This window comes from Anomalospiza imberbis, chromosome 2, assembly GCF_031753505.1.
Source record: "Anomalospiza imberbis isolate Cuckoo-Finch-1a 21T00152 chromosome 2, ASM3175350v1, whole genome shotgun sequence".
Lineage (NCBI taxonomy): Eukaryota > Metazoa > Chordata > Aves > Passeriformes > Viduidae > Anomalospiza > Anomalospiza imberbis.
Genome location: NC_089682.1, coordinates 20,212,241 through 20,237,721, shown reverse-complemented (window position 1 = coordinate 20,237,721; position 25,481 = coordinate 20,212,241). Strand labels below are relative to the sequence as shown.

The window sequence follows — 25,481 nt, the reverse complement described above, 5'->3', positions numbered from 1 at the left end:
AACTGCCAAAAGCCTAAAAATATGTAGGTTGACCGAGTGATTGAAGGATGTAGAAAGACATGTTACTTAGTACAACTGTTTTAACACAGGAAGCAGTGACTGGGAAGAAGATAAGGTTTGGAGGATGCTAAATAGAAATGGAAGAAAAAAGAAATACTAAAATAACCTAAATATCTTGAAAGAATAATTCTAAAACCTCAATTTTTACAATTGTGAATTACTACTACTATATGTTGTTATATAGAGGTCTCAAATCCTTCTACATTACCAGTCCCTTCTGTATTGCCAAATAATTGCTTATATCCACAAATCACAGAATAAATGTTAGTTCATAATTTAGCAGCTTAGGTCACTATGTAGTTTACAGTACTTTCTCTTCCTGCAGGAATGAAGATCTGGAAGAGTCTGTTTATGGTGATGCTGCCAGTAATGAAGAACCACAAATACATGTTGGATTTCTGTGAGTAATTACTTCTCTTTCTCCCTATCAACTCTACAGGAATTGCTCACTACTTTTCTTGCTTATGATTTTTACCTTTTTAATAAACTAAATCATGGTGGGGATTTTTAAGAAGTTTCTGAACTGACAGCCAAAGTTCAGTGGATGTACAGTTTAGTCAGTTACGTGCCACTTTGTGTTGGGGATATGGCTTAACCAAAGTTCATTCAGTGTCCTTTCAATGCTGACTGATAAAAGGGCCTTCATTACTTCTTTCAGTAGCATTTATTTTCTTTGTCTGGGCCATTAATGTGGGTATGGGTATAGGAATATGTCTCTGTAAGCGAGATCTTCTTATGCCAGATAAAGGAGGATTACCTTAGGAAAATCAAAGGTGAAGAGACACAACTACCGTACAGTACCAGCTGTACAATACATCTTTGAAATCCTGTGCCTATGGCATGCTGTTGTTGGTAGTGGGAATAGCCTGGGGAAGGGCAAATCATTGTCATACAAGACAGGATATCTTATCTTAGCCCTGCAGAATCCTCTCTGCCCCTTGGAAGCTAATTCCTAAGATTGGAAGTTTTTAAAATATCAACCAAGTTTGTTAGTGGCATTTCAAAATTTGTGCTGATATGAAAGAGCAGAATTTTAAAAATTTGTTTTCAATAGCCCACGAAAATAAAGCAGATGGATTTGGCTAATGTAACTGATATGTTGTTACACATGGACACAGACAAATGCACATGGTGTAGCAGTTTAAAGTAAGGAATGTATTTGATAAATCTTGTTTGCTGTCAAGAGGCATAGGAAGGCCACTTGTTATTTTCAAGCTGAATAATGTTTAATTCACTTAGTTCTATTAACTTTGTTACTGTAGCTAATGCTCTTGATTGAAACTGATTTGTGCAAGAAATTTGTTTAACAAAATCTGCTTTTACATTCTTTAAATCTGTTTTGTCTTCATCTTTTTTTCTTAAGCAAAGTATCAGTGATTGATGACTAACACTGAAAATTTATTTTCCAGGCATGACAGTGGAAGTGAATGTCTGCTAGTCCATGTATTACAGCTGAAGAACTTTACTAGTCTAGTTGTTAAAGAAAACTGCAAAATGTAAGCTTAAATTTCACCCAGAGTGATCATTGCTTGTTTTATGCTGCCGTTATAAATACCATAGATTTATTTGGCTTCATTCAAAATAAGCCATTTCTGGAGAAGATGGTATGTCTTAATTTCTGTGCAGAAAGGGTTAATTTTATGGCCACAAAGTATCCCTTTTATACAGCTTATGTCACAATATTCAGGTAACAAGTGTAGTCTCTGTGTTCTTTCATGTTTATTATGCAGAGGAAAGTTTGTTCAAAAATATCTGTGATATTCCAGAGTAAGGTTAGTGTATTTTTCTCAATACCTGTGGCAACATCTATATTAATCACTAAGCGGTATACATTGCCTTTTATCTTTAAGAAAGAAAACCACACCAGAAAACGTGCTAACAACAACAAAGGATCTGCAGGCTTTTGTGGCCTGTACAGCTCTCCTTGAGTATCCATGAAAGACCTCCTGAGAAGACAATTACTAGCTGAGAATCAGTACAAAAGATTGAATTTTTTAACCTCTGACAGCTTGTGCTACTTTTTCAAATTTTGTATCACATATAGAACATAGCTTAGTTTATTCTAATAAATGTTTCTTAAATAATCAGTGTTGTCAGAAAGCATGGTTTTATCTGGAGATATGTATCTTAGCATATTTTAAAGAAATTCAGCATGTACAAATTGTTGATCTTTATCTCTGGGAGAGGTTGTTTGAAAGCAGGAAAATGGAGGTATGATAACATTATTGTATTGTAAAATAAGTCATTTGATGGGAGGTGTTAGATTGAAATACATCTCCCTGAATGAATTGTTCTTCGTTGAGAACTTCACCATGCTATCTCTGCAAAACTGCAGTGGAAATTTTTCTTGTACGTTAGTACATTAGTGTTGGGTTTTTGCTCAGTTTTGGTGTGAGTGCAAGGGCACATGATAGGAAAAAATATGAGTATTGTGTATTACTCAGCCATGATGCCTTGTTGTCAGAAAAATAAGTAAGTGTCATCTGAAGAAGGTAGTAGAGTCTCCAAAGAAAAAAATTAGTCCAGAGGGTTTGTTGGACATCGTTGTCAAGGCATCTAAATGACTCAAAATGCAGTTCTGTTCTTCATCCTTCTCAACCCTACCTTTGCTGGAATCCAGAAGTTGCATTGCTGCAGGTTGAATTGATTAGTCTAGTCAAAAAGAAAGCTTCTATTACCAAAAAGCAGAAGAAGCTTTTATCAAACTCCTCTGTGCAACTGTACATTGATTGAATCAGGTGCTGTGGCAGCCGGGGGAAGTTTGCCTGTGGCAGCCAGGGAGCAGAGAAGCTGGATCTCTGCCTTTTCACAGGACAAGAATTTGTTTAACTGATGCTCCACAGTCCAGTGCATTGCAGTTACACCATAAGGAGCTCTTCCAGTTGTCCTCTAACCATTTATTTGCCTGCCAGTGTCAGCCCCTCTTTGGTGGTGGCATAACAGTTCCTGCAGCCATGTAGACAACTTGAGTGAACCTTTGAGCTGGAGTGGGTTTTTTTTAATCCTGAAGGCTTTGTGGGTTTTTAGCCAGGTTAGTTTTTTAACCCAGATAAATTTTCTAATCTGGGTCACAACACAGTTGCATGAAACTGTTTGCTGGCATGAGGAAAGGAATAAGATATTGTAGGGGCTTGGAAAGCAGTCAGGACAGGGAGGACATGGAAACAATTCTCTAAGTAGCTCTGCTGCTTATTCTGTCAGATGAAAATGGTTATTGGTTTTGTTTTTGGCTTGGAGTCTTAAATGATATGGTACCGCATATTTAAATTTGTCTTTTGAGACTGTAGATAGATGCAGTGACTGCAGATTTCTTTTGCCATCTGAATTTCTTAATTTCTTAAGGAGGGAAAAATGTTGCTTAGTGGGTGGAAGGAAGAAATGGCTTGGTGACACTTACGGAACAATTCAATTGCCTAAACATAGGCATGTGTTTCCATTTGAAATAGCATAGCATAGCACCTGGCCTCCAGCTGCTGCTGCTCAGAGGGAGGCTCTGTGTAGCTCTTCCATAGATCCTCTTCTAATTGCTAACTCATTTTAGATGCCTTGGATACCTCAGGGCAGTTCAAGTGCCACTTGGTGCCTCTGCTCAAGCAACAAGTTAAAAAAAAAAGTGTTTGTTAAAAAGTACAGCATTTTGAGATCAGCTTTGCAGATCTTCTGTGTTAGAATGCAAAGTAAATTCTGGTGATGAGGAGATCTCAAGGCAGATTCTTAATGTAGAAGTTCCACTGATGTTTTTGCTTAGTTTGATTTTGAGAAATGCAAAATGGCTTTCTTTGTCTGAATTGTGCTATTTGTCTATTTTGCTGTTCCCAGTCATGTGAGAGTTTATTTGCCACCACTTGAGTCAGGCACACCAACCACTTACTGCTCGAGAGCTTTGGAATTCCAAACTCCGTTAATATTTAATGAAGTGTTCCAAATCCCCATGCACTCAAGTGTTTTGAAATTAAAATCACTGCAGCTGTATATCTGTTCAGTTGATCATCAGCAACAAGAAGAACTATTGGTAAGTGCTTCTGTTTCTTAAAAGCCATCTGATAGGAGAAACTAAAGTTACCTGAGAATTATTTTTTAAGATTAAAAAGAGAACCTAATTTTTCCATAAGAAGTTCTGATAGAGTTACATGTTAATGTGTCCATTTGTTCGCAGATATAAGTATAGTTCTGGAAATAAAAAGGCGAGATTTTAAAAAAGACTTAATCTGACAGCTTTTAGACTACAGTTTCCTCAAGACTTAGGTTTCTGCATGATACTATTATGCCTGTGTTCAGAATCTGTACTATTCAAACAGGTTCCATGTAAAAAAATAACAAATACAGACACCTTGTTATTATATAACAGTGGGTGAAGAGGACTACTATTACATCAGTCTTAACTTTGTTGCAGGATAATAGTGGCCTTGGAACAGTTCTGTTCTATTACCTCAGCCTTTTACTTTAAACTCATTGAGATATCATGTGCTAACTTCAGGTGTGTTAAATGTTAGCTTCATTTAGCTATTGTCAAATACAGATATGCATAACTAAATCTGCCTTGGGGCTGATGTCCTGGCTATTTTGAAGTGAGTGGGCTGTCTTTGCAGTGGGGGGCTTATGGGTTAGTGAAAAAAAACTTTTAAGCCTATCAAAGACGTGAAGAGCTATAGGCATCTCACTGTCATGCTGGGCTGTGGATAAGAGGTATTTATTTGAGCAAATCTGGTCGAGAATGTGTGTTTGTTAATCCACCTTTAAATCTAAGTAGCATCTCATATAAACAGAGGTCTTAATGTTGATAGAAATGGACCCAAGATCTTGTCTGCAGTAGGAAGTTTTGTCTACAATGTAATTAAAGAGAAAGCATCTCAAGAGCAGGCTGGATATATTGGTGTAAAATGCTTTATACTGGTATATCCTGTTCCTCTGGGAAGCTAAATAGCTATTTAAATGTAAAGTATCTTTCTGTGGAAACAAATGCATCTAAGTTTAGGGTGCTTTTACTAACTGCTGTTATTGAGTTGCCAAAACAAAATAGATCTTCAGGTTGTCTAGGTAGGGATTTTTTTATCTTTCATGGTCTTAAATTGGTTATGTCAGAAGTATCTTTGTTGTTATGTATATTATATATTATGTATACGTAATTGCTACATACAAATTGGTACATACAATTGTTACCCATGTAATTGCTGACATAGTTTAAGGTAATTTAACAATACTACTCAAAAATAGAGAAACAATGCCAGTTTCTTCAGATAGATGCATTGAAGTATTTGAACATTATGATCTTTGTTCTCTTCAGCTGTAATTTGAGAATGAGCATTTTCTCACATCAAGACATAATATGCTACCTGCTACCTCTCTTTGGAACTGCTGTGATGGTGTCTGTCAACAAGGCCTCTGTCTTTCAAAATGTCTCCCACTGAGATTACAGTTTTTCCCATCTATTTAATAATGCATATATTTCTCAAATACTTAATGATTGCTTTCTTTTCAGTTAGGTTATGCCAGTATAATATTTTCCAAAGTGCAAAAGCCAGACTGGAGTTTATCCTAATATATAAATACTTGTACCTAACAGGGGAAAAAAATTCTGGGAAATAGTTCAGTTATAAAGAAATAAATGTACTACACTTGTTGGGATTGTCTTTCCATTTCCTTAGCCTTTTTCTCTTATACTTTCTGTGGCTGAAAGATCCTTTTCTGTCTTAAATTGGCTTATTTCTTCCCTGGTGACCTTGTCAATGTTGAGATAAGGGAATTGTTATTTTTCATGATTAGCATATATAGTTCATGTTAAAACATAAAAGAAGTATGAATGCCTTTCTTGCAATCACCTGGCATTGCTACTTCACTCCCAGTTTCTCATCTTTTACAGCCCTGACCAATTATTCCCTGTATCTTAATTTATTTGGTTTCTTCTTCAGCGTTTTGCATTTTTTGTTTTAATTTTGGAACATCTATCCAATTTTTAGCACGATTTTTAAATCCTGATTGTTTTCTCATAAAGAGACATGTCTGTCAGACATTACAGAGATATTCATAAATACTTTTACTGTTCTGCCATCCAAGTTGTTAACAAATTCATCAGAACAGGCATGCGATACAGCTCTAGCAGACCCGCCTTGGTTTCTTCATCCTTTTGAATAAGTTCCAAATCTTGAGGTGGACATGAAATATTAATTAGTCCTTTCAGTACTAGTAATTCTTAATTGAGTTTGATGATGATTTACTACTTACGAGCATTCAATCAGTCAGGAATTACTGACTCCCTTTGTAGAGGCAGCTTCTTTGGCAGACTCGTTTAGCTGCCTAATAAATGCAGTGTATAGGGCAGTGTCAGGTGTCTTAAGAGTTAGCCTATGTTTCTTCCAATATTGCTGGCAGGAAAACAGCTTTACTTTCTACCTCCTAAACTAAACTCAGTGTGTCTTAAACATCTTCCAACTCTGATGCAAAAGTGTGAGTATTTGATACATATTTATATCTTCCACTGCATCAGAGCAAGTAGATAATTAGAAGACATCTATGTCATACAGAAAAAAGAAAAGGTATCTCTGTAGCCTGTGATATATTGACATGAAATTACTTTCTCAGTAACATGCAATATCCCCATGTCACATTATTTTGTTAGGCTATTGTCCTCTATGCACCTGTTTAAACAGAGCCCCAGGGAACAGTTGTCTTGGAAAAACAATTCAATTATTTTTTTTTATTATTGTTTTCTACTTAACTGTTTCTTTAGCTGCTAAAACTTGAATGCACATTCTGTCTACATTTCCTACTGCCTTTGTTGTTAGAATCATTGTATACAGTGTCTTGATTTGTGAGAGATGAAAGCCATTTTTACAGGACTTTTCCAGTGATACAAAAGAAGACATTTTTAGCATGTGGCTCATGAGCATGGAAATAGCTTATGCTATTGCTGCAGAGATAGCCAGGGAAACAAAAAACAGTACTTAAAGGCTGACTGATTTAAAACCATTGGTGGGTCCAGCTAGTGAACTGATTAAAAAAAACCAAATAAATAAAATAGGCAGCATGGATTTGTTCATAGCTGTTTTTCATTTAGGTGAACACCACTGAGAAATTTCTTACATGAGCTCTCTCTGATGGAGTAGGGCTACTTCAAAGTTTGAAATACTTTTAGTGAGAAGCTTCCATTAAAACTATTTTTGCCTGAATCTGAGAGATGCAAGGATGGCCTGGAAAGTAGAAAAATAGCATTATAGACCATTTGACTACCTTATGACGTAAATAGGCAGGGAAAAAATTGGTTTACACAACGTTTTTATTTCCATTTGAAAGATACCTCTGAGGGCCAGAGAATGGAAGGGTATCAGAATACAGTTATCTCAAAAGCCCCTCAAAAGTGATTATTATTATTAAAGTGATGTTAATTTAAGAAAATGTAGAAATCAGATTTGTAGTTGGGAAGGTTTTAAAAATAAAATATTAATAGCTATCAGATGTCAGTTATATCAACATCAGTCATACAAATTTTATTTTTCAAGTTAAAAAAATTACTATCTACTCCAATTCTTCCTAGTAGTAAAGAAGAGGCAACAAATTCAGAATCTCAAACATCATAACACAACAGAACAAAACTGTCTCTTTTCAAGAGACAGTAGTATTTGGTGAAGTGGGAGTTTTACACTGTAAGTAACATACTCTTTAAGTGAGAAGGTGTATCCTGCAGGGTATCTTATTGTGGTCAATGCTTTTTGTTTTTTTTTCTAGGGCATTGCTCAGATAAACCTGACTGATGCAGAGAGTTCTGGTGAGATGCAGCTTCACTGGTACCCTGTTCAGATTTTCACTGGTTCAGAGCCCCAGAGAGCAAAGACCAAAAACCAATGTGAAGAGAGTATTCCTCAGTCTTCTGGAAATGTAACTACAGTTAAAACAGTATGGCTCTAATAAAGTGATTTGCTTACTTTGTTTGATCAGCAGGGTGATTGTGATCTTGCCTTGGGTGTAGGTTTTTGATTTATCACAGGAAGTAATAACTTAATTTAACTCATGAGGCAAGAGTTAGATTTTAGAAGACTAATTGAAAACTAGATCATGTCTGGGCAGGTGCTTGAAATAGTACCTTGTATGCATGTTTCCAGTCCAGCTAAAACACATAAAAAATTTCTGCCACTGCACTGGAAGAGGTTGCCAAGAAAAGTTGTGCAATTTTCATCCTTGAAGATGTTTTCAGCCCTTGACTGGGCTCTGGACAGCCTGACTTGGCCATGATGCCTTGCTTGCTTTGGGCAGACATATCAGATTAGGTGACCTCCAGAGTTCTCTTTTGACCTAACTTGGTGGATGATGCTCCACAGTCAAGTAAATTCTGCCCAGTTTCTGTGACAAGTTGAACACCACATACTTTTGATTGTTAAGATTCAAGACAGATTTTTTTAGTTGTCGTTTGTTTTTTTGTTTTGTTTTTTAAGGAACGTATGATGGCTTTGTTTTAATTTTTTTCTTTGCATAATTCACATTAAATACATTGGTTTGTTAAACAAATTTAATTAAAGTCTAATTTACCTTTCAGGATGCAGTGACAGCCCTATTAGCTAGGACCACTGCCCAGCTGGAAGCTGTTGAGAGAGAGCTGGCAGAAGAGAGGGTGAAACTGGAGTATACAGAGGAGGAAATCTTGGAGATGGAAAGAAAGGAAGATCAGGCAGAAGCCATATCAGAAAGGTAAAAACTGTTTAAATACCTCATCAAACAGATAATAACTAATACTTCCTCTAAGATATTTACACTATGGGTATAGTCTGAAATAAAGTAGGAAAAATTCTGAGATTTGCTCCCTGTTTGTGCTACAAGTATAAAATTCTGTTATGTCATGATCCACAAAGAGGTGGCAACCTTATTTGAATAGCTGGTTGAATTTAGGGAATTTGGGGAGTGGGAAAACATTATATCAAACATAAACTTTGCTGGGGAGGCAACTGTACTGAGTTTGTAACAGCCCTGTATTAAGAAAAAGTAAATAAAATTTAGTGGTGACGCGAGACATTGTTAGAGTTAGGGTTGCAATTTCATTCCTAATGATACTCCTGGTTTGTTACATGACTTTTCTTGTTCTTTTTGTTATTGCTTTCTTAGTATTGTTATAAAGACCAGAACACTGCCTTAAGAAAATTCGGCAACATGAATTTTTTTCCATGAAATATATTTCCTTATTTGCATTTACAGAAATGCAAGTGTGCTATGTTCTCCTGTTGAAAAGACTGTATTTTTATTGGAGAAATAATACTCTAAAATTATCAACTGGCTTAGATAATGTAATACATAAATGTAGTGCATAATTGCATGGGGTTTTTTAACACCTGCAAAATTACTGTGATGTTCTGACTTTAGGAGTTGGCAAGCAGAATCTGTTGACAGTGGCTGCAGTAACTGCACCCAGACTAGTCCTCCTTATCCAGAGCCGTTTTGCGGGGATCCATTAGCTGGACACATGTTTGCAGCTCCAGCAGGCCAGTATGGTTCTGGAAAAATGCAGCCTCCACCACTAAAGGTAATGAGAGAAGATACTGCAGCATGAAAACTGCCACCATGCCTGGCACAGTGAGCTACTGCTGTGCCTGCAGTTTGAGTCTGAGTTGGGCAGGAGAGAAAAGAGTCAGCAATGGCATTGGCAACTCTGTATGAGCACTGACTTTGTGACAGCTGTTGGACTACTGAGTTGGTAGAAGTTCACTCTTTAGGGCTGGGGATTTTTTGTTTTCTTACTACTTACTTCTGAACAGAATTTGGTTCTTATATCAAAAGGCAAATTAGTTTTACTCTGGCCTTTATCTAATATATAAATAGGCACTTGTATCAATTTCTGCATTTACCTGAAATTTTAGCAGAAAAGATCATGATCAAATTCCAGTGCTCTTATTTCCATAAGAATTTTTAAAGGAATTGTAAAGAAATAAATTTTAGGGCTTGCATTACTATATCAGTTTTACAATAACATGGAATAATTGTGCTGAAACTGATGTATTTATAATCTTTTGTAGTCAAGATATGAGACACTGGAAATAATCCTTCACAAGCTGAAATCAACAGACTTCCATTGAAGTAGAGGAACATTATCTGTTTGTGTTGCCTTTAGAGAAGATCACACCTCTTATGGAGGAGTGAGTTTTCTGAAAGTTTGGAAGCTTTGTTAGAGTAGCCTATGTTTTCTGTCTTTCTGAATATTTTAGTGTTCTTGCATAATTGTTTGAACAGTCTTTCTGTTCCTTTTTTCTTCCTTGTCTTCATTTAAGTTTCTCTAGTTTTAAGGTGGTTGCTTCAGAGTCACTATGCTTACTAAAAGGTGACTCAGTTTTCTTCTGTTGAGGCTGGATATCAGGTGATAGTTTGGGTAATGCCCAATTGCCCATCCTGAATGCAGTCCTTGTGCTCTGCAGCTGTGATATAACTGCATCTCATAATTGTTACTGCTTCAGCAAAGGCTTCTGAAAGGCAATCTCACAATTTTGAATGATCCAGTTTTAAAACTTTTACAAAAGTGAGGTGATACATCCTCTCAGTGCTCATTAAAATTTGAATCTAGCTAGCAGGTCAAGTTGTTTACTTTTGATATTGTTGAAATGTCTGATTGTCTTTGCTAGGAGAGAGAAAATAAGAAAGAAATAAAAAAAATGTCCTTTGTTGAAATTTTAGGTGGATAAGGAAACTAACACTGAGGATCTGTTTCCTGAAGAAGTTGCTATTCTTCCAAAAGAGAGAACCAGCCGCAGGCCACGGGGTTCTGCTTTTGTTCGCAGTAGCACAATTGTTCGTTCCCAGACCTTTTCGCCTGGAGCACGAAGTCAATATGTTTGCAGAGTGAGTAAAGCTTGAAAAGGAAGAGGGGGAAGGGGTTTCCACACACAAGTATATTATACATTTTTGATGATTTCACTATAAGATTCCATTGCATTTATAAGAAACATATATTACTGTTTAATACGGAATAACTTTTTAATAAGGAGTAATCTTTAATTGAACTTAAACAGTGCAGTGGGGAAGAGCTTCCCTGACTCTTTTTAAGAGTTTTTACTTGGATGGGTTTAATTTGAAATTTAAGAATATATGATAAATTAGGCATTAAGCTGTTTATCCTGGCAACCTTAGATGTTAGCTGTGGGTGGTTGATTTTACAATGCTATCTAATGAGGTGTATAAGCAGTTAGCTTAGAAGCCGTGTTTAATTTTCACATACATAAAAGTTTGAAAAAGGGCACTGAATGCTTAATCTTAGGGTCATTGCATAAATATTCGTATGACTCTGATTGCTGTCATGAATATCAGTCATAAGGTGCCTGTTATTGTGGGACATAGGATTCCTGGGTGCACTGGTGCAAGTAATTGAGGACCAGCACAGCAGTTTTCAATGTCACATTTATTGTTTGCTGCGTTCAGTGGCAGAAGACTTATAAGCAGTTGGTTCATGGTATTGCAGATTGAAGATTGATACATGGGTATTGGTTTTGCAATATTATCATAGCTTTGATTGTACTCTTTCATAAGCTTCTAAGACCTCGAGTTTGAAAATTCAGGAAATTATTTTTAAATTCTGTGCTCACTTAATCTGCAGTTACTTAAAATCAGATGCAGGGAAAAAGTGGGAGACTGTATTGTTTGTACCCATGACAGTAAATGTTTTAGGATGAAATATTATTGCTTTTGAGTCCTCCCTCCCTCTTCTTTTTAGGTTAGATTGTCTCGGATATTTAGTAGAATGGTTGGTGAAACTTACCTGTAAAACATTGATGGTTTGTAAGTTTTCTTGAATTATTGTAACATATGAGCATTATTATATATAAATGTTTATAAATAACTGAAAAAAATGGTTGCTTAAAACAAGATAGTTTCAGTGTATTTTAAAAAAGAAATCTCAGTGTATTTAAAAAAGAAAAAAGGCAGAAAAAAAAAACCAACCCAAATTTCTTAATGAAGATGATCTTGCAAGCAACCTTTATTTTCATTGTCGTTTCTAATCAGCTGTATCGCAGTGACAGTGACAGTTCAACCCTGCCAAGGAAGTCCCCTTTTGTCCGGAACACCTTGGAGAGGAGGACTCTGCGTTATAAGCAGGTATGCCTAGGAAAATGATCTTTAGCTTTCATTAAGTTTCTAAAACAATGGTACTGTTATACTTCAGAGCTTTAGATGTCTGCAGGTACATTCTGATACTTTTAGGAAATGTACAAAACTTCTGCAATGTAATTGGGGCAGGGTGCATGTTTTGGGTTTGGTTTGGACTTTCTAAGCTAAAAGGTAGACATAAAGAAGTTAAAGTTGTGATCAATTTTAAAGGAGGGAAAAATGTGGCAGACAAAAATTAGTTTAATGGGGACAGAATATATAATATAATATAATATAATATAATATAATATAATATAATATAATATAATATAATATAATATAAATTATATATGTTATATTATTATTTATATTGATTGATTTAGATGTAAACTTTGTTTCAAAATCTTTCAAATCTAGTTTATGATGCAGGGTGCAGGTTCAAAAATGTGTATGTGAATGTGGCATTAAGACATACCTCTCCCCTCCCATAAAGCCTAATAAAATATATATAAAATATAGTATTTCAGACCCAAGTATTCAGGAATGAATAGGTTAAGCTCTCTTTTTGCCCCCATGCCATTCCTCATGCTGTCAAACAAGTGGGAAGAGAAGGGCAGATGAGGCAATAATGTTGTGTGTATAAATGACATAAAATGTAGTCTGGTCAGCAGAAGTTAATGCTTTGCTGGTGTGGGCAGGTAGACAGCCATGCCTCCCATTTTGATTCAGAATGTATCTTAAAGCCAATACTGAATGAAGCCCTTTAAGAGGAGTCTTGTTCAGTACAGTATTTTTCTGATGTCATGATGTCATTGAGATTTTCTTATTGCCTCTCTTTTATTATCATCATCCTAACTTGGAATTTTAGTCCATAAACTTCATTAGGTTCATGTGTAAGTTGAAAGGAAACTGTAAAAGGAAGTAGTAGAAAGTATTAATAGAAAAATTTAGCTGTAGGGGTTTTCTGTACCATATATTATCTAGTCTTTTCTGGGGGATGTAAATAATCTCCAAAAGTTCATGTGGAAAAGACTTTGAGTGTGGAGTAAGTACAGCAGCTGTATGGTCTATAGAGCTAAATACAGACCAGTAAAATATGTTGAGAGTAATATATTGTGCATTTTATTTGAATCCTAATAACTCAACAGTCCTGCAGATCATCTTTGGCTGAAGTTATGGCAAGGACATCCTTAGACCTGGAGCTGGATCTCCAGGCATCCAGAACTCGACAGAGACAGCTGAATGAGGAGATATGTGTTTTAAGAGAGTTGAGACAGCGTCTGGAAGATGCCCAGCTCCGAGGGCAGACAGATTTACCCCACTGGGTCCTTCGGGATGAGAGATTCCGAAACTTGTTGAAGGAAGCAGAAAGGCAGGTATGGTAAAATGACACAAGAACTCAATTTGCTCAGAAACTTCTTGTTTCAAAATGTCTTCATTTTGATAAGATGTCTAAAGAACTGTTAGTACAGAATCTCAAACAGTGAATGTTTCTTTTATATTCTTGAAGCTAGCACAATAAAAATTATTTGTTTATTTGTTGCTCACTTGTTTTTGTTTAGGTATTTCTTATTGTAACTTTAATAATTTTCTTTCTTCTGGTATTTAAAAGAAATTTTACTGATTTGATATTTATTCTTTTACAAGTGTTTGGAATGTTCCCTAAGTATGTAGTTTTTTTTCCCTGTTTTTGGAGAAAGAAGTTGTAGAAAAAGGTGGCAAAACTGCTCAACAGACAAAATTTACATTGGATTATCAGAGACAAAAACTGAACCCAAATTTATAGTAAGATCTTGTTTGACTTATGCAGTAAATTTTGTTAATTTATTACATGTCTTTCTGAAGAGCATTAATAAATGAAACAACTCAGTCTTTTGCATTTATAGTTCTTAGACGATCAGCTATTTCAGACAGTGTACTAGCGTGGTTTCACTGTGGCAGGTGGAGAAAAAAAATCCATTCTTTTACTGTGAATATTCTTGTGTTTTATTTATTCACATGCCCATTTTAAGCATTATGTTCTTGTTTTCAGACCAGACAGACCAAATTTGAACATCACCAAGAGCAAGCAGCTGAAAAGATGCTAAAGAAAGCATCAAAAGAAATATACCAGTTGCGTGGGCAAAATCAGAAAGAACCTATTCAGGTGCAGACTTTTAGGTAAGCGGTAATGCATACTGAAATAGCGTAGCAACAGTTCATTAGTCAGGTTAAAGCTTTCTGAAACATTTAGCTTAAAATTTGTGTCTCTTTTGATTTTAATCAGAAGTAATTAACCAATAATTTAAAGCTGTATCTGGATTTGGACACGAGATCATTCTGAATGCTTTGTTCTGCAAAGAGCCAAAGCTAAGGTAAAATTGCAGTGTTACAATTCTAGTATACATGACATTAAGAAAAAAAAAAGCTTCAAATATAAACATAGCTTAAGTGATTCTTCCAACTTAGCCTAGTTGCTATGAAGTCCAGTTCTTCAATACAAGCCTGTGGGCATAAATAATCTGTTTAATGTAATACATATAAATTGCTAATAACACTCTCCCTAAAAATCACTCAATAATACTGGAATTTTCTTTCAATAAGCCTTTTCCTAGAGACTTGCCATCTTTTTTCCCCCCTTCTTTTTTGTAGACATTATTTGCAAAACATACAAGGGTGAACTTCGCATTGCAAAACTTGTCCCATGAAACCTTTTTATGAATAACTATGACTGAAGTTCAGTGAGTTGTAGAAGGCTTCCGCCCAGGTTTTCAAAAATAGTAATAGTCTTCAGTGGAATGTTGCCAGAAGTATATAGTGAGGTTTATTAGCTTTTGAAAGTTTGTTGTACTCAAATAAAAGGCCAGTTCAGTACATAAATAACAAATACTAACCATTAAGAAGAGTAAAGAAACCATGTTCTTGTGGGGAGAAGGGGGAACGTAGGCATAATTTTATTTACTTCTTTTTTCTCTTGTTTTGATCACAGAGAGAAGATAGCTTTTTTTACAAGACCAAGGATTAACATACCTCCTCTGCCAGCTGATGATGTATGACATGTTGCATTGTAAACATGAAGTATTTATCGCTTTTATTTTAATGAAGTTCTTAGATTAGACAAGTTTCTTTAAAAAAAATTGTGCAAAAGCTAATATACACGTTTTGTAAAAAATAAAAAAAGTTAAAAAAAGTAAACATAAACAAAAACATATATATAAATATATATACATATATTTTATAATAGCGACTGCAACAAGGCTTGGTTTTTCCTTGTTGTGAAACTGACATCTCTGAAGACAACTTATTTTATAAAAGATCGACTATCCTGTTAAGAGCGTGTACAGTTTTTATGCTGTTTTATTTGACTTAAAGGCTGGAAGACAGAAACAAAGTGAGTTCAGGCAAATTCACTGTAGTGTAATTTATTTATAGTGCCTTTTTTCCTTGAAGGAAAATACCTACTTTAAGATGTATTTTAAGACTGAAATTTTGTTCCTCAGTATTTGTCATGCAGTAGAATGGAACCATTGAGCTGGTTTTGTTTCTGATACCTGAAATGAAAATACTATGTTCTAAAATTGTCACTTTTTCAGCTTTATTATCTGTAGCTTATTATGTACATTGTATTCTTTAGCACTGTCTGTGTTATAGCAAAATATTATCACCTGCAATGTGTTTAACACTAATTAGAAGTGATGCTAAACATTGCAGAATTCATTTGCATGTTCTTACTGTGCACTAATAGATTGTTTTCATTTCTGTTGTGTCTAAAGTATCTTTATACTCTTAACTAGATCCTCAGTTTAAACGGGGGAAGGAAAAGGGTGACAGGTCTTTGTTTTACTGTTTAATGAAAAGGGAACTTAAGGAGCAGTTTGAGCTAGCTGTGTGGAAAGCCTGCTAATGGACTATTACAGTAATTTCTACAGTTCTACAGATTCTCATCTGATTCAGGAAAGCACACATGTTCTGATTTCAGAAAGCAGCTGCTTTAAGCAAGGGTGCTTAAACACATGTTCATCCTAAGGGATGTCCTTTGTAGTTACTGCAAGCCAGTTCTGTTGAGCAGTGACACTTTCCAGGAGGAAGGTGTATAATTCTGGAAGGTACAGCTCACTTGATTGCTAGTTGGACCAGCTAAAATCTGGTAAGAAATAATTTTATTTGTAACCATCCATTTTAATGAAAGACTGTCACCCTAAATTCCCGAGAATGCCAGTTTTGTGTCCTTGCATCCTGCAAGTATGTAAAAATACTTCTTTACTAAGCTACTATAATAGAGTTTCTCATATTTTCCTAATTATACATTACCCGCAAAGAGAGGTGCCCAACACAAGACTGACTTTGCAAATTACTGGAATATCCCCAAAGGAAGATCATGTTGTCTTTTAATTAAAGATAAAATTTGTTCCAGATTTTTCTATGTCAGGAAATCAGAACAAGGGCCAAAAAACAAACAGACCTATCAGAATATTTTCAAATATTCTGTAAGTAAGTTTTCTTCGTGAATTTCAAGAACTTAGACTCTGTTACCTTGTCAAAGGTCAGGAAAACCTGGAAAAGAAATTGAATTACTTTTATTTATCCACGCTGAGGCAAAAAGTAACAGGGAAAAAAGATTGTAAGCATAAATGTTAATAAACACAAACATTTAAAGTAGTATTTCCTGTTTCCTAATATGGCCTATAGTCATTACAGGCATCAAGTGTTGCGATCATATAGCAATTTATATGAAATTGAAGTATATTTAGCATTTATTGTGCTCTTCATCCTGAAGCCTGTTTTGCCTGTAAGTTTTGATGGGTGTATATTGAGTTCCTTGGGCACAACTAGACTTACTCAGAAACTATGCAGATAAAAACAAATCATGTGAGAAATTTGTAGTGTCTGGGTAAAAGTCTAGGGCCAGCAAGCTTTTCAGTGCTCATTACTTTAAAAGACCAGTTAGTCAGAATTTTGTTTCTCATTTCCAGGGGAGGCTGTCACACAGTAGTGTTTATCCAAAGTTACCATGCAGTGACACCAGAAGTGCTTGCTGTGTATTAAGAACAGACACCACCATGTTCCTGTGAGGCTGGTCAGGTACTGGGAGGGGTTGCCCAGAGAGGTGGAGCACTCTGTCCATAGTGTAGATGAGGATGTAACTGGATATAACCCAGAGCATCCTGGTCACATTAGGCCTGCTTTGAGCAGGGATTGGGGTAGGGATCTTGTTTCCACCCTAAATTGTTCTGTGACTATAACCAAGGGGCAGTGTCCAGTGGTCTCTCTGTCAGGGGGTTTTAAATTGTGACCGCTGTGAGATGTTGTCGGTGTATCTTGTGGGTCTGTGATTCTGACTGCTATAATGAGTTCTGTCTTGATGTGGTAATGAGTTATCATATTCAGTATTCATCTCTCTTGTTTTTGTCACAGTTCTGTATGATTGTGTCATTTTTGTATTATTTGAAAGTATTTCTTCTATAAAATAAAATAATTTGCCATAAACAGAAAAAGGATTTCCTTGTATGTCAAAGATATTTATTGAATCTTCTATATTTGCCACATTCCTGATGATTTAATGAAAAAAAAATAGTATTTTTAATAACACTGTAATTTAGGTTAATGTTATGAGTTTTCAAATAAAGGTAGGAGAGAAAATCTGGGAAACCAAAGATCTAGAGATCTTAAGACCTGAAAGAGATGCAGAGTGTAAGGAATGGCAGATATGTTCTTTTATGTGCTTATCACTCATGATAAGTTGACAGCTGTATCAGAAGTTCATAGTTTAATATTCCCAGAATTCTTGGGTAGCTCCACTTAAAGCATGTTGAACTGCCTTTTTTTCATAACAAACATTTGCACTTTCTAAACTACTATGGAAAGCAAGTTGACATCATTAGTTCTGTAATATCTTACTTATGACTAATTCCAAGGTGGAAACCACTCCAAAGAATACTGGTTGACTTTTTTTTTTTTTAAGGCTGGTGCTAACTGCTGCTTTCACAAAGGAAATATTAAATCTTTATAATTACAGAACAGCCATTTCTCAGTTTCCCTCTGCAACCCTGCAAGCTGCAGGAGCACAGGCAAAATCATAGCAAGGACATGTGACTCCTGTCTCTCCAGTATTTGCAAGGCATCAAGGGTATGACAGAGTTTAGGTTATTTTTAAACAGTCTGCTCGAAATAGGCATTTGGAACGGCAACCGTCCATCTCGCTGCCGTCAGGAGCAACAACAGAAGCTATAATGGGTACGTCGGGTTGGGTTTTCTCTTGTAAGAATGAAGTCTTATTTGTATTTCTTACTGCAGTTCTTCTAAGCACTTTGCAGGACCTAAAGGTAAGTGCAGTATAAAAATAATAATTTATTTTTAATGGGTTAGATGAACTATGTCTTTGGCTTTCAGTGGATGTAAAACTGAAGTTTGAATTTTTGGGGAAGAGGGTCTGTCACAGCTTGTTTTGACTCCAACTTCCTTTATGACTATAGTGTTGTACATCTTTGAGAAGAATAAGCATTTTCAGAGAGACTTGAGAAACTGCAGGCTAACAAAAGCAAGAAGAGCCTTGTCTAAAACATCATGTGAAGAATGTATTTTTTTCTTTGAGATGACTCAGTTGACTGAGTAGCAGCATTAGAAGAAAATACCAAGGAGAAAGTTGATTTGGTTTTGGAATCTGTAAATGTCAGTTAAATAATTTGCTTGTACTTGGAAAATCTCCATATTCTTAGATTTCAAAGCTTCTTAGGAGCTGGTTCTGATTGCTTACAATTTCTGAAAATCTCTTATATTTGAGCATAGATATCTATTGTATTTTCAGTAGAGAATTACATATTCTGTCCCTTTAGTTTGTCTGCAGTTTGACCATCCAACTAAAAATGTACATGCATTAGGAGATTTAATGAGATCAGCTGGTAATAGACAAGATAAAACCAGGAAATTAATTTAGGAAAGTCTGTTCAGGAAAAAAATGTAGGATTGAGACCCTAAAATTCACTTGTTAAGCACACAAAATTACTATTTTGTGTCTAGGGCACAGTGTTTGTGTTCAAGTGTGTATCTATGCCATAGAAGTTCCCAGGTGTAGATGTTTCACCAAGTAAATGCTACTTCCTGTTTTCCTTATTTTCCTCTCATAAACTGATTGAAGGAAATTGCAATTGTATTATCAAGAAAATAAATCAAGTGCTCAGTGTTTAGCTTCCTTCACAAATTCAATTGCCCTATTAATACTGATTTTAATGGACACAAAGAATAGACGTTGGCAGGAAGCTGGCACTTGTATCATTTTCCACATTTTCCACATTTCACTGACGTGGTTATGAAGGCCTGGGGCTGTTACTGATCTATAAGTGGTAGAGGATTATGATCTGCAGTGCTGTGTGTGAAGGGCATAATCAAACCTCTTCTCTAAAGGCATGATTCTTGCTCCAGAAAGGTGTGGGAACTTCAGGTGAAGCAAGCTAAGTGTTCAAATTTCTCAGTAAAATCCAGTGTGTGGCTTTGCATGGGGAGTTCCTATCAGAAATACATGGCACATCCATAAATTACTGCTCAAGCACACTGGGACAAAAAGGTCTTCCAGAACTGAATTCCTTTGACTTTGGAGTGGAAGTCTCTTATGTGCCTTCAGTCACCTGTGGGTATTTTCATGGGTGCTTGTGCAAGACCGACCTTTACTCAGCTGTTGTATCTGCTTGGAAATACAAAGCCCCTGCCTGGTTACCTGTAGGGGTAAAACCAGTCTGCACAATATTCAACTACAGAAAGGTGAGCAGTAAGGGGAATGTCCTGAAATACAACACACTGCACACGTACAGACACGTACAGGGTCTTCAGAAAAAACAGTTACAACCTCTGCCTTGCAGAATACAGCCCTAGTGGCTTGTACAAAATGTGTGAAGTCAAAACTTTGGCAATTCTTACCTTCTTGTACAAATCAAATACATGGCTGAGTAGGATAAAATTCTTAAACACTCGCCTTGCCCCTCAAAACACAACCCCCCCCCCCCCAAAACAACAACTAAAAAACCCCCAAGATCAATTGAGATACTATACACAGTTAACCAAAATGTGAAAGTCAGGCTTTGTTGCCTTTTCAAAAAAGTATTTTAGGAAGTTCTAGGTTTTCAATATTTGGGAAAACTTAAGCAGATGTTTTGGAAAGGAAAAGTAGCCTGGCTTATAGTAGAGGATCTTTCAAGCAGTGACAGTTGCATTGAAGAAAAGGCAGAAGATGGATGGATGGGTGGTGGGGAGAATGAAGAATTATCTTTACAGATAACAAGGATGAAACCTTTGAGGGAGGCTTGCAGACCATGAATATGACACAGAACATGGAGGGAAGTCAATTTGGATAAGCTTGAAATGCAGTGCCAGAAAAATGCAAGGGATGGTGAAATTGCAGTTTGTCTCATTTCCAAGCTGCCGTGATTGCATGTTTCACAGAGCAGCAACCTGGCCTGCGGAGCCACCAGGAATACACAGCATGCTTCCTATGCTTTTTCCTCATGAAAAATGTGAATGTTTTTCTGTTGCATAAAAAATGCACAGAACGACTGATTAGCTCAGGTTAGGGAGGGAAAAAAGCAGCGTGTGTTCCAATGGTGACAGAACAGGCAGGGTAAAGAGGCTTGCAGTTTAATCCCGCAGGATTGCAGGCTGGTGCGTCTCCCCCGGTCAGATATCCTATAGACAGAGGATGCAGTCACATGATTGTTACTGCTTCCTCCCCATGACATCACTGCTGGTGCAGCCATACCACCCAAGGAAGGATGCTATTAAAATCATTGGGATTGGGCTAAATGATGTTGCATTGCAGGTAAGCAACATAATTCTTTGAAAAAAATAATTTGCCAGTTGCTCTTGTGCTGCAGTCGTAGAGCTCCAGCTCCGTCGGGCAGAGTTTCTGGAAAATAAGGCTGGAAAATAAAGCGGCACATTTTCTCTGCAAGCAGAGCGTTTGCAGGTGCAGAGGCTGCCTGCTGGCTCTGTGCTGATCTCCCGGCTGGCATCTCCAGTAGAAATGCTGCCAGATGGAGCTTTACAGCTAAAGAAGGCCCTTTGTTCCTTGTACTTTCCAATGGCTCCTTCGGGTGTCTGCGGAATTCTGCCTTTACGTGAGCAGCCATCATCATTCAGTCGTGCGGAGAGCAGCAATAGTGTTTTGCTTGCATCCCCTGCCTTTTTTTTCCCTGGATGTTTAAAGGAAGTTGCTGTTGTGACTAAGCTTATAAAGGAATGAGGATTAACTTGCCTGAGGGGTTGAGAGGTGTATTTGGGGAAAGAGGCTTTTCCTTTATTGTTAATTTTTGCTGATGTGGTTTCAAAGCACCTAGTCCGACAGGTTTCCTGCATAATTTGCTGTAGTAAAAGGTCAGTTTTTCCTTGTCCTATATAAATTTGAAAAATCCTTTTCCAAAAGGAACGTAGGTGACAACAAGCAGATTTTTGCTCCCTTGGAAAATGCTGATCACCAAAAGGCTGAAAAATCCATGGCAAATCATGCTTTTGGACTTAATGTTTGTGGAAGCAAAGTCCAGAGTCTGTTTTCCTGGTGTGGATGTTTAATTATGTGCTCTGTACAAATACATGAATATATATATCTGTAAAGGAAAAAAATGGTGACTCTCCTGTGGAGCTTTTTTCTGTATAGCTTTTAAAATATATTTTAGTGGTTTAAATTTCTTCATTTTTTTCAAATTTTAATGCAAATATTATAGTATGAGAAACTAAATTAATTTTGAGCTTATACTAGTCAGAAAAAAAATTATATATTTTTTTAACATTTGTGATAAATAATTCTGTGCCTTTGCCAGAGAACAGAGGATGACTAAGCTGCAGCTTCATCAGGCAGAGAGTCAGGTGACTTTTTACTCCTGGTTTACAGGAAGTATTTTTTTATTCTTCCAAATCCTGTTCTTTGTTCAAATAATTTTTTGCCATTCTTGGAAAAATGTGAAAAATTGGCATGCCTAGAATCTCTGTGTGCTCACCCATACATTAAGGGGGAATATTTTGGATCTCCAGTGCTGAAGTAGGGATGGGTAAATTCTGGTTTCCAGTGATTAGATATGCAGTTGTGTCAGGATCAGAAAATAAGGTGTGCCGGGGTGGGGAAAATAGATAATGAATTTTTGAAGTACAAAAAGACAATGGTTGTTCTAAACTGAAAAGAAAAATAAATTTCAATTTTACTTTTCTCCAACAGAACCTCTGCTGTTTTTTCAAGACTGAGCCTCTATAGTGATAGAAATACAAACCTGTTGCTGCATGAGGTGATGGAGGCAGGGGGGAAATTGCATCCTGTCAATGCCAATGCTGGGCTTCTTCTCCTTGGTTCCCTCTGGAGTCAAGGCTGGCTCAGTTCTCTCCAGCACTGGCTGTGAGACGAGCTGTGCTCTTGCTCACCAAGCTCACCAAGACTTGGCTCTTTGCCCGTGCAAGGAGCACAGCAGGGCTGCCATGCTTGGGTTTTACAGGTGTGAGGGGTTCCCCCCCTCCTCTGGATCATATGGAAGTGCCCTATGGAAATATGTGCCAGGCAGGGGCTCTCCTGGTCTCTCAATTTGAATCAGATATCTTCTGTGCAGGAAGACAGGGCACCTGCCTCTTATGTATGCTGGAGGCCCTTGGAAATTAAGGACTTAAGTGCCCTAAGAGTTACTTAGCATAAAAGGGGGATCCCAGGGTCATCCCCAGCTGGAAGGGGCTCTCCCTGGCAGCACTGGGATGCCATGTCAGGGCTCCAGCACATGGCCGCAAGAGTGCTCAGCCCCTGTGCCCATAGGGACACATTGTACCTTTTCAAGGGTAGTGGCTGGTAGCTTTTAAACAGGGACCAGAGGAGGAGATGGAGAGTGTTAGCCCTGTGTTAGAGAACTCCCTATCTGCCTGAACAGAACAGGCTCCTCTGGAGTGCTGTAACCTCCTGGGGCTGGAAACTGCTTCATCATGAAGCTGTTTGCTGACCTGGAGGGCAAATGAGCAGGATTGTGACTGTAGCCAGGTGCTATAGCAGGGGAAAAGGGGATGCTCCCAACCCCCAGGCTCCTCCACAGTCCAGAGGCATCTTGATTGTGTTGGAGGTTGGTGTTGTGTCATGTTCAGCCTCTCTCAGGCCTGAACAGCTCCTAGCTCAACATGGTGCTCAACCCTCAAAAGTGGTGTGCTGCTCAGAGGTACCAGTCCTTTTCCTGGTTGCTTTTGTCATTACGCTGCAGATTTCAGGGTCTCCAACAGGGGTGTGGGGGTGTGTGTGTTAATTTTTCCTCTTAGTGAGAGGTTGTAGAGAAAGTGTCGTAATTCATTTTTTGTGTGTGCATACATGCACACCAGGTGTTGGATTTTTTTCAGCTTTCTTCATCTCTAGCCTGGCAGAACTAAAAATTCACATGATTATTAATGTCAAAAGAGAGACTCTTGGCAGAGTTACTAGGCTGCTGTTCCTAAAGCACTTTTAACATTTTGCTCTTAAGCATCATCCCAGGGAAAGGGTCTCCCCATCTTGCAGAAGCTTCCTCTCAGGGGAATGAAATAACTTGTCTGTAGTTGTGCAGCCCATCGGCATCAAAGGCAGCAGTGAAAGCCAGTGCCCTGTGGACAGGAAAACATCACTCCTGTGTGAAAATGACTCACAGCCTCACTCAAATCATGAGAAGTTACATGGTAGAACAGATTAATGGCTTTTCCAATGTGGATTTATCAGTTTTATTTCAAGCTCAAAAAGGTTTTCAGTGAGAGATGAATTGAATGCCGTTGAACATCCCATTTCAGGAAAGAGCTTTTTAGGAGTAACTGTGTACCAGGGCACTTCCCTTCTGACAGTGCAACTCTGCTCTCTCTGAACTCATTCACTTTTTATTTTTGCAGTTCCAAACCTGGTTTTCCCCCTTAATCTGAAAATTTTCTGGACGAAGAGGCAAAGAGCAGCACTGGAAATCTGATGCTGCAAAGCTCATCTGTGTCTGACATGAGGAGGAAAACCCTGTATCACCCCTGACTCTTCAGATGTGGATTAGAGCTCTGTGGCAGTAAAAACCATGGGTTCAGAAGGGAAATTCCCCCTCTATTTTGTGAAGAAGAGGACTTGAGGGAAACCAAGAATAGAAACCATGCATGCTCCTATACAGTTAGGGCTGGTTTCCAGGGTGTCCTGTCTCCTGAAATGTAGTTTCTTACCCAGAAGTTGAAGGCTTCCAGTGTTTTACCTAATCAAATGTTGTTTTCTTCAAGAAGTAAGGGGGTGTGAGGTTGATACAGGTCATGAGGCTTATCTGCCCAAACTTCTGGGCTGTTAGCAGAGAAGCGTCTTTTAATAGAGATGTTTCAGCTCAGTTTCAAAACTGCAGATGAATATTCCAGAGGCAGTGATGCTTCCCTCCTGCTTTTTCCACAGCCTCAACATCTGCACTAACAAGGAAATTTATTGGAGGGACCTTTAAGACTCACTGGAAACAGAGATGTGAGTTTAACATTTTTTTTATATAGAGCCAATTTTGGCAAAAATTCCATTTAGAGCTTGCAGGGAAAGAGCTGGGATTTTTTTTTCCCTTTTCTAACATAACTGAGCAGCTGAACTAATTTTGCTCAGACTTTCCAAGAAAACTTGAAGGGGGAGCAGGCACATGATATTTCATACCAAAAGAAATTGTTTTCTAAAGGGACAGTCATTGTGGGAAGGAGCAGGGAGTGGGATGTTGGGGTGTGGTTTACCCCTCAGAGGAAGAGAATGGAGGAGAAGAGGGAGTCTGGCTGTGATGGAAGGGTGGGAAGCCCTGTTGGTTGGGTGTCAGCTCCCGTCCCTGTCACCCGGGCCTCCCTTTGCCTGTGCTCCTGGCCAGCTCTGTTCTCTGTGCTCACCCCATGAGCATGTGTGGTGGCTGGGGGGGACAGCTGAAGGCTGTGGTTTGATCAGAGGAGTGCCTCAGTTTTCTGCCATTTATCCCAAATGTTCCCTCCTGCCTTTCCCTTGTTTCCAGGGCCCTCTCCCCTGTGATCTGGTGCCCTGTGTTTTTTGAGCTCTGTTGTGGCTTCGTAATTTTTTCCATAGAGGTTATTCAGGGTAAAGCTGCACATCAAAGATGTGACTGTATTTAACTTGACCACACTATCATAGCTGGAAACTCCATAATATGTGGTGGTGGGGCCATACAATAAAATGCTGCAATAATTTACAGTACTGTTTCTGATACTGCAGCCTGCCTGTGCTAGTGTGGTGAGAAACTGATCGTTTGCAGAGCTACTTACTTGTATTTGGAGGCTGTGTGGTTAATCCTTGAATGTAGAAAAGGCATTTGCCAATATTAATATCTTGTCTTTCATCTGTATTTTCTCAATTTATAGGGAAATTTTTTCCCCTATTATGTTAAAAAAAAAAAGGGGCTGTAAGTGTGTTCAGTATT

At 37.6% G+C, this 25,481-nt stretch overlaps 2 protein-coding genes across 5 annotated transcripts in view; both read left to right on the top strand.

Annotated features, from left to right (window-relative positions):
- Positions 1 to 17,588, top strand: part of WWC3 (WWC family member 3) — a 98,629-nt gene extending 81,041 nt beyond the window's left edge. For 3 of the 4 annotated variants that reach the window (XM_068180092.1, XM_068180090.1, XM_068180093.1), the window contains exons 13-23: positions 386 to 460; positions 1,470 to 1,556; positions 3,880 to 4,072; positions 7,783 to 7,950; positions 8,588 to 8,739; positions 9,406 to 9,565; positions 10,708 to 10,872; positions 12,031 to 12,123; positions 13,263 to 13,490; positions 14,147 to 14,274; positions 15,083 to 17,588. In XM_068180092.1, the coding sequence (XP_068036193.1) occupies positions 386 to 460; positions 1,470 to 1,556; positions 3,880 to 4,072; positions 7,783 to 7,950; positions 8,588 to 8,739; positions 9,406 to 9,565; positions 10,708 to 10,872; positions 12,031 to 12,123; positions 13,263 to 13,490; positions 14,147 to 14,274; positions 15,083 to 15,149 (1,516 nt within the window). In that variant the 3' untranslated portion in view covers positions 15,150 to 17,588. The remainder of the gene's footprint in view (positions 1 to 385; positions 461 to 1,469; positions 1,557 to 3,879; positions 4,073 to 7,782; positions 7,951 to 8,587; positions 8,740 to 9,405; positions 9,566 to 10,707; positions 10,873 to 12,030; positions 12,124 to 13,262; positions 13,491 to 14,146; positions 14,275 to 15,082) is intronic. The other variant, XM_068180089.1, reaches the window with a different exon arrangement.
- A 3,152-nt stretch (positions 17,589 to 20,740) lies between these two features.
- The window catches only part of CLCN4 (chloride voltage-gated channel 4), a 41,624-nt gene continuing 36,883 nt past the window's right edge, over positions 20,741 to 25,481 (top strand). Inside the window, exon 1 of the mRNA XM_068180088.1 lies at positions 20,741 to 20,899. The gene's annotated coding sequence lies outside the window, so the exon portion shown is untranslated. The remainder of the gene's footprint in view (positions 20,900 to 25,481) is intronic.